We start from the raw sequence: 9,502 nt of genomic DNA, 5'->3' as shown, positions 1-9,502 counted from the left end.
TCAGAAATTCTCTATACTTGATGTTTAACTGAAATTGCTCTTTGATTTTCATCCAAGGAGCCCAATCAAAGGTATTAAAATCCCAGATATCTTTAAATTGTCGAATCTCTTTTTTATACAAATAGTAAGCATGTTTAGGAAAGAAAACAACAAGTGGTTGATTGCCATAACTAATAAGTTTATTCCACTAGATTGACAAAGAAGCAAAGATGAAACCCTGCTATAAGAAGTATGAATTCCATTGCAAAAATTGACAAAATTGTTGTGAAGCCTTCCAAATGGATTGCAACGGGAGGGAGGCCTTGATTTTGAAAAAGGGATACATCATAATTTTGTCAAACCAATTAAGAAATTGCCATTTTTTATTAGCACTGGCTTGGAAAAATCGATGACAAACAAGTATCTTCCATGGTTCATGCCCTTTAGTAGCTCTAATAATCCACTTCGCAACAAGACACAACCCTTGAGTTTTTGGGTCAATGATTCCTAGACCACCTTTATGTTTTGGTTTAATGCAATGAGACCAAGAAGACACAATAAAACCAACATTGCCATCTAATTTGAACCAAAGAAATTTTCTAATTAACTTCTTCAGGTCTTCAAATTTCCTCTTAAAAGACATCCAACAAGATGCATAGCACACATGGGAAGCAATAAAAAATTTATTGGCTACTTGAATCTTGGTTGGCAAAGCTAGAATTTTGTTGCCCAAATTAAATAGTTTATTTTTAAGTTTGTTTAGGAACCATTCTCACATATCAAAAAGAGAGACCCCTATACCAAAGGGAATGCCAAGATATCTAGTAATTTCCTCATGTTTGATTTGCCAACATTCCTTAAGTCCATCCAGGATTACCTCCAACTTGAGACATCAAAAATTCAGTCTTTTTATGAGCTAACTGCGAATCAAAAATGGCACAATATAAATCAAGGATTTCCAAGGTATTCTCTAACTCTTCTTCATGATTTTGCAAATAGAACATATTACCATCAACAAAATGAGAGTTAATAACCACTCTGTCTTATGGAATATAAATGCCTTTAATAAGCTTCAATTGGTTGGCTTCTTGGAGAAGCTAACCCAAGGCATCAACAATAAGTACATATGTGAGATAAAGGGCATCCCTGCCTTATGGATTGGTGCAATTCAAAAGGAGCAGTCAAAGAATTATTGATCATAATTTGTGCATTGGCATCATGAAACACGCGAACATGTTTTTTGTAATTTATGAAAGAACCTTTATGAAAGACTTCCAAATAAAACATATAAAAATCATCTTTGATTTGATCCCATAAAATTTGATAAAACTCAACTAAAAGGCCATCTTGTTAAATGGAAAGGAGGACCACCATCTAATAATTTTTTTGCTATAAGAAAAAAACATAGAAAATTGAAACAAATCTCGTTTACATCATAACAACAACCAAAAAAAAAAAGAAGAAGAGGGGGTGAAATCGAACATATCCCTATTGAAGGCAAGGACTCAATTATGTTCTCACAATCTCATGGAGTCTGAAAATGTTTTCTTAATTTATGATATAAATAAAACATGTACTATTAATGTTGGGTTGGCGATTTCGACTAAAAAACTTTGATTTCAACAATACTATTGAAAAGGATGACTTATCCATTCCTTTTAATATGGTCAATTAAATAATTGAGACACCTCCCCAAATTAAAGACAAAAACTAATTAGTCTAGATTCCATTTTGCCATTTTCAACTGTAATACGTTAAAAACATGATTTGAAAAGAAATATCAAGTGACATAGCGTGGACCGTGAATTAGAGGTCGAGAGATTGATGTGGCGCTAATTTTGGAAGCGGTATTCACTGAATATATCCATTCAATATCGCTCACCCATGGTATGTATTCAAACATCCATCGCCCAACTCCCATTTATATGAACTGTCATGTTCTTCGCCCCTTTTCCGGAGGATTCCATCACCGCCAAAGCCTGTCGGTGAGGCATCCAACTTGGACACCGTATTTGTGTTGTCTGCGTTCATATTAATTAACACTCCGCCTCCCCTTTCTCTCTGCAGGTATGACATGTTCTTGTGCATTGATATTGAGGAGTGGATCAAGTAATGTGGCCTCGATTGATGGCAAACAAATGGCTGCGCCTCAAATCAGGCGGGGAAAAATTCAAGAGCGATGCAGAGGACGAAGCAGTTCATGCCCACTTCTCCAATGGACTTCCTAATCTCAGTAAATACCACGCTAGCTATAAATGGGCCTCTAACAATAATAGTTATGAATGGAATGTTGTTTCTAATGATTGGGAGTTTTTGATTTTGCAGACAAATCACCAAAGAGTTGTCCAGCGCTGTTGCGGGGACAGTCGGAGACTCTGTGGACGGAATGTGTCGATAATTTCAATTACAGGTTTTTATTCCGAATTTATTTCTAAAACAGAGCTGCTCGTGCAATTTGACTGTACATGCTGAGAAATTAGTGGATTTATGTGAAACAGGATGTTCGTGGGTACATGGAACGTTGGTGGAAGAACACCGAAAGACACATTGGATTTGGAGAACTGGCTTGGCAAGAAAGAATCTTGCGATATATTTGTTATTGGGTATGACTATGCATGCTCTAAATTGGCACTGGCAAATTCGGTGGAATGTAAATTCTGATGTTGAGGTGGGTGTAATCTTAACAGGCTACAGGAAATCGTTCCGCTCAAGGCTAGGAAGATTTTTGGCGCACAAAACAGCAGGGCAGCCGATAAATGGGATGCTCTCATCCGGGGCGTGTTGAATAAAAGGGCTGCACCAGAAAACGATTTGACTTCCAGGAGCACAAGCTTTCCCTTTTCCGATGGAGAAGAGTCTCCGGTACGACAATGGATTATCGAAGACACCCACAGCATAGACAAGTTTAAATTGGATGGACCATGGAGCGAGAGAAAACTGTTCATAAGAGTTGCAAGCAAACAAATGGTGGGAATATTCATCACAGTATGGGTGAAATCTGAGGTGAGGCATCAGATTCGGGACTTGAAAGTCTCCTGTGTGGGATGCGGCATCATGGGCTGCCTGGGCAACAAGGTTATTAAACTCTTTACTCTCTTTCATTTGCAATTTCACCCTGTTAAAAATGTCCTTTTTACTGATTCATTCCTAAAACTTGCTGTTATCTCTCAGGGATCTGTTTCCGTTAGCTTGTCATTTCATCAGACGAGCTTCTGCTTTGTGTGCACACACTTGGCTTCGGGTCAAAAACAGGGTGACGAGATCCGCCGAAACTCCGACGTTGTAGAGATCCTCAAGAGAACCTATTTTCCTCGAGATACCAAATCCGGTTTGGAGTTGCCGCAGACCATTGAAGGACATGAGTAGGTTAAAATAGGTACCTGCATTTTATAATCCTAGCAACATTCTTTATCGAAAGATTTCAAGCAATTTCCTTTCCTGCAGTTGCATCATCTGGTTTGGTGACTTGAATTACCGGCTCACCATAGGAGAGTCGGAAGCAAAATCTCTCATCCACCAAAAAGATTGGAAGACATTACGACTGAGCGATCAGGTGAATTCTCTGATAACAAGACTTAGTACAATCCTATAAAATTCTCCCTGGCTGTTTGTTTCAATGGGTGTTTTTCCTTTGTGGTCTTAACAGCTTCAATGGGAGAAAAATGCCGGACGATTTGAAGGGTGGGAGGAAGGGCATTTAGATTTCGCCCCAACATACAAATATGCTGCACATTCGGACCAATACTGCTGTACCCAGGACAAACCAGGAGGAAAATGCCGCGTTCCAGCCTGGTATGACAATGCAATATATGTAATTTGTCCCTTCAAAGTTGGGGTTTTTTGGATTCCCGCCTTTAACCCATTTGATTTGTTTTCCTTTTGCAGGTGTGACCGGATACTTTGGTATGGGAAAGGGATGAAGCAATTGTCGTATGAGAGGGCAGAGAGTACATTTTCGGATCACCGCCCTGTGTCCGCCATTTTTACCAGTGCTGGAGCTGCTTAGAAAAGAGAAGCTGAGAAAAAAGCATTCTTCAAATTACTCTAATTAGGCGCAGATGATAAATCGAGTCCTACTCTGAAGAGGAACCGCTTACCAGTCGCCTATAATTTCATTCACATTCAAGAGTACTAAATAATGAATGACAAGAGCATGGATGTGGATCTGGATCTACTGCCAATCCTAATCAACATGGATGACCGTAAGAGCTTAAATGTTGAGTCCGAAGTCCATCGTGAACCTTATGATAACTGTGCTGTGTGTAGCAAGAAGACCTTGATAACCCAAGCAATAGAGGTTGAGGTTATGGGGTGTTGATCAGAAAAGATCAAACCGCGATTTCCAGTTTTCAAGCCAACAAAATTGGAACTGGGCAATTTCCTGTGGGGGGAGAGTACATGCAGGCCAAGTTCTATGGAAAGCTGCATCTCTTTCTCACACGCTTGGAAATTGCGTCAGCAGAATTGCATTTGTGGAGCAGTACATCTTTAAAGTATCTGAAGTAATATCTAAAAATGGCAAGATGTGGCTGTCACAATGATCACTAATACTACGGAGGCTGAAAGAAAATATGCTTCTCAGATTTACAGTCAGATATTTAGATCCGCGTCCAATTCAGCTTCCTCCTCTTTTTTTAAGTTATAAAGCGGCTTTGAAGATTTGAGGGGCTTGGGCTTTCAGATTTATTAAGAGTGGTCTCATGGATTTTATTTTTAATATCTAAAATAAATTTAACTTCACAAAAAAATTTGTATCTGGTAACATCACTTGAAAATTGTATTATATTTTATTCTGTCATTCATTATATGAATAAATCTGTGTACATTTGTTTTAATACATTTAAATTATATTTAATTTCATAGGAAAATTATATTTGTTTATATCATTTGATTAAATGTGCAACCTTAATTTTATCAATATATATCGAAGTTGGAAGATTAAAAAAAAATCGAATCTTTAAAAAATAACATATACTACAATATAAAGGCCTACAATGAGGAGCAACAACTAGACTTTAAATAAACTAGCCTATATATCTTTATTTTAAGATATATAAATTACGTCGAGATATATCGAGGCGTTCAATTTTTTCAGTTCAATTAGTATATGAAAGTGGAAAGAAAAAATTAAATGTCTCGATATATGCAGGCGTAACTTATATATCTTAAAATAAAGATATATAGGCTAGTAGCAATGCGACCCTCAAACATGTAAGAGAAATAATAATTATGAAGATTATATTAGATAGGTTATTTAATTGTAGCTTAAAATGTTTCATTTGATTATCTTTTTTCAGAATATATATAAATTGGATCTATGATCAACATTTCTCACATAAAATATAATATAAAAAAAACACTTAGTAGAGTATAATTGCAGCTTAAAATGTTTTATTTGATTATCTTTTTTCAGAATATATGTAGATTGGATCTATGATCAACATTTCTCCCATAAAATATAATATAAAAAAAAAACTGGATAGAGTATATAATTTTAAAATGAAATTTTCTATGATATGCATTTGAAACACATTTCATATTCAATAAATATTTGAATTGCTTCAACTTGAATAAACCTAACTATATAAAGTAATATTCCAAAAGAACTTCAAACATAACTATGGTAATAATGTACTTAATCGGAATTGTGTAAAGTCATTATGAATTTTTCAATGATCAAAATAGTATTTCGACCTTTATTTTCGTAATGATCATGGTAAACTTCTTTAAGCATAGGTGGAAATGAAGCTAATTTTAAATATGCTTCTTTGGCTTTGTTGGCCACATCTTACATTTCCAATATTTCAAGTTCTTCCACGTCATCGACCCTTAAAGCCGTGTGTTCAATTTATTTGACAATTTTGTCCAAGTGTTGCAAAATATTTCTTTTACATTTGTCTATATTGGTTTAAACGATTTTGTTCAAGTTTACTGAGGCATTTGGGCTTCCAACAATGATTTCTGATTCATTTTCTAAAACATCCATAATTTGAATTGTTTTCTATAAATAAAAATAAGAATAGTATTTAAGTTAGGATTTATTATCATGAAAACCATTTAAAATAAAAGAAAATTTCATGTTTGATTAAATATCTTAGTAATATATTTGTAGTATTTAGAAATTGAAATATCATAACATTAGGTAAAGCATTAGTCATGTGTCTTAATAGTAAATTGTGATCATAATCATGTGTAACAAATATAACACGAATAAGTTATATTTGTTGTATATCAATAGATAAAGTGTATGAAAAATTTTATACCAAAAATCATCAGCATACCAATACCTTGATGAATAAAATTCATTTCATCATTCATTACATATACAATAGCCAAAATATGAATAATATAAGTATATTAAAATCCATTTTTCATAACATCGTATACATGAAAACATACTTGCATTTTGTAGTTTACATACTAGGTAATTAGTAAAATTGTCTCTATATTAGATGGAAATATTTCATTTTCTATACTCTTTTTAATTTAAACATATTATCATCACGTAAATGTTTAATGTACGTCTCCTTATTTTGTTCATCATAGAACAACTCACGCACATATCCAAAGAATTCTCCAAATTGGAATGTTGCCTTCTGCATTTTTTCAAATAGTTTTTGTAGACACCTAAAATAAAATATTTAATTAATTTAAGCCTATCAACATAATTAATTAATTTAATTATGTTATCCTTATTCCTCTAAGAATCAATTAAATCTAATTTAATTAATCATGTCACTATTGTCCAATAATTAATTTATCAAATAAATAAATTATTCCCCTATTCTTCTAAAGTCCCCTCCAATAATTATTTCCTCTAAACCCACTCAGTTAACTAATTCTAACTAATTAACCTAGTCATGTGATTCCTACAAATCAATATTTCCTAATCCCACTCAACCTAATTAATCCTTCTAGAATCTCTCATAATCATGCTTATCATTATCCCTCAATTTTTAATTCCCACTCATGTCACATCAACATTGAGTCTCTCAAAGAAATTCAAATTTCTTTGAATCCCTCAATGCATCCTTATTTTGGAATTTTTAATTCCTCATATTTGAAATTCAAATTTCTCCCCCCTTTTTCCCAAGGAATTTTATATTCCTGTTTATTTTCCTAAGGCACCCTTGATCCATGCCTTCTATCTAAAATCAATCTCAACCATTCATGATCAAATCAATCTTGGCCTTCCATCGGTCTTCTCCAATCTATAAATTGGAGCTTATTCTCCTCACAAATCATCCACTTCTCATACATTGTCATGCTGCTCTTTTCTCCTCCATCTTCTTCCTTCAATCTTTCAATTCAAATCCATCCAATAATCCTATCAAATCCATTATTCTTGTTGAGCAAAGGAGATCAATCCACATCCAAATTAAGCAAGTGGCACATCAAGTGGAGCATCAAGGGCGCATCCTCATCATCCATCCACTTCATCAAGCTCAATCTGAGGGAGAGGTAAAAATAGCAAGGTATAAATGGTTATTCTTTGTGTTTTATCTGTTTGAATGCTTCATTTAAATACTAACCATCTGATCTTGCCTTGCTATGTTTTCTCCTCTTCATCCTGGCATGCCCGGTGGGACCCATGTCCCAAATTTAACAAAAAAATTGAGTTTTTTGTGAAGGTTTCTCGCAGGTTCACGCTTCAGCGCGATTGCATGCGCATTGGCGCGACTGATTGTGAGATCAGTGCGACCGTCGCGGCTTCGACATGACTGCATCAAATTTTAAAAAAAATCGGTGCCTCACTGTGCTTCAGTGCAACCGCCGCTCAAATTCATCTATCTCCTCTTCTTCATCTTTCCATTCTTCTCACTTCTATCTTTATTTTGTAAAATCTAATCAAAAAAATCTAAAAAATACACTAGATTAGTCGTGTTTTTGTTTTCAGTTGTCTCTTCAGCGCGACCGTTATGTGACTAGCGCGAGCGTTTTGTTAAATATTTGAATTTGAATTTTCTAGGCACTAACTCTAGTTGTTTTGACGCGAGCGCCCGCGCAATAGCGCGACCGCCTGCTAATCAACACGTCTGCATTTTTTTTGCTATCTGTTTTATACTAATATTTTGTCTGTTAGCGCGACCACTTGCACATTAGTGCGATCGCTCGTGCATTAGCGCGACTGTCTGCTAATCAGCACGACCGCAGGAATAATCAAAAAACCCTTATTCTATTTTTTCGCCTTATCTTCTTTATCTTCACTCTATTTTTGCCCAAATTCCTTCCTTGAGGACCTTATCCCAAATTCCACTTTTGAAGCTTGAAATCCCACATTTCTCTATTTTAAAGGTTTTCCATAACTTCTTCCACTTTTATCTAATCACCTCCAATTTTTTCCATAATGTCTCTCCAATTTTTGCTCCTTTGTCCCTCTTGGACAATTTTTTCCATTCCTTCACCTCGCCTCTAAAATCCCCATTTTATGCTTTCCTATCCCTTAGAAAGTGTCAAAAACCTAGTCAAACCCCAATTACCCATCAAAGTTTCCTCCAAATCCACATTTGTCTTTAGTAGAAAAGTTTTTATTCTTGTTTTTCTACTCATTCCCAAAAAAATTTAAATTTTTTTTTTTTTATCATTCTTTTGTCTTTTGCAGGATGCTTGTCGAAGACTTGATTTTCAAACTACTAATCAAGTGGTTTTGCAAGTTGCCTAGGAGGTTCAAGCAAACATTGTGTTTCTTTTATTAGGCACCTAGATCTAATTAGGGGGTAAAACAATCTTGTGTTTTCTTTGTCTTGAAGAGTCAAAGGGTAGGAGAGTATGCTCTTGCCTATCTAGGCAATTAGAAATCTGGACCCCTTTGGTCTTTTCTAGGAATATTGCTTGTTACCCTTAGCAGGCTTGCCCTCCCGAGTTTCTCTTAGAGTGGGTGAGAGGGGAACGACCCAAGTGAGTACACCCGGACCTGGGGTTCCCAACTCACTATAATAAATAGGCCATTGAGATCAAAAGAATCAATGGTTGGGGCTATTTGAGAGTTCACTCTCACATTGGGTGCTTAGTAGGATCCTAGAGATCTCAATCATGCTTGTGTGACTACTAAGTTCTTGGTGCTTCATTGGGCTATAGGCCTCAATTGCGCTTGCACAACTGCGAAGGGTAGCTTCTAACGGGAAGTCATACTAAACACCTTGTGCATAGTGGCAAAAAACCTTCTAGTCATTGGTGCAGGAGGTCGAACCTCCAAAATCACCCATACTTTTATGACCCTTAGTAGAGACACAAAGTTCGCCATGAGGAGTTTTCATGGGAATTGATGCTTGGCTACCCTAAAGAAGTGAGTGTCGTGGATGGGACCCAACAGGGTCAAGCATCTAAGTGTCTGCTTTGGGTAAGCGTAGCCGAGAAACCAAATGGGATCCATTGACTATTGTCTTTTCTCGTCATAGGATATGTTGTGAAGGAGCATGATTGTCTTTTGAGTCTAACTTCTTTTGACCATTTTTTTTTCTTTACTTGACATCTCTTGCCAAGTCTGTCCCCCACAACCAATCAATCATCCCTCTTTCCAAAT

The 9,502-nt window shown here is 35.8% G+C and overlaps 1 protein-coding gene across 1 annotated transcript; it reads left to right on the top strand.

The window, feature by feature from the left end:
- Positions 1-2,038: 2,038 nt before the first annotated feature.
- LOC131070395 (type I inositol polyphosphate 5-phosphatase 8) lies at positions 2,039-4,666 on the top strand. The gene is made up of 8 exons (XM_058005900.2): positions 2,039-2,212; positions 2,305-2,389; positions 2,478-2,582; positions 2,667-3,054; positions 3,151-3,341; positions 3,424-3,532; positions 3,626-3,771; positions 3,865-4,666. Exons 1-8 carry the CDS (start codon positions 2,092-2,094, stop codon positions 3,983-3,985), a joined length of 1,266 nt encoding a protein of 421 aa, XP_057861883.2. The 5' UTR covers positions 2,039-2,091; the 3' UTR covers positions 3,986-4,666.
- Positions 4,667-9,502: the final 4,836 nt, after the last annotated feature.

Source organism: Cryptomeria japonica, chromosome 3 (assembly GCF_030272615.1).
Source record: "Cryptomeria japonica chromosome 3, Sugi_1.0, whole genome shotgun sequence".
Lineage (NCBI taxonomy): Eukaryota > Viridiplantae > Streptophyta > Pinopsida > Cupressales > Cupressaceae > Cryptomeria > Cryptomeria japonica.
The sequence above is the reverse complement of the archived record's forward strand: the minus strand, read 5'-3'. Positions and strand labels throughout refer to the sequence as shown.

Bases quoted from the DNA above. Each gene is read 5' to 3' on its own strand.
- LOC131070395 (XM_058005900.2), top strand. From the start codon at position 2,092: ATGTGGCCTCGATTGATGGCAAACAAATGGCTGCGCCTCAAATCAGGC. The intron at 2,390-2,477 runs GTTTTTATTCCG...TATGTGAAACAG, and splicing joins GTCGATAATTTCAATTACAG to GATGTTCGTGGGTACATGGA. The intron at 3,342-3,423 runs GTAGGTTAAAAT...CCTTTCCTGCAG, and splicing joins CAGACCATTGAAGGACATGA to TTGCATCATCTGGTTTGGTG.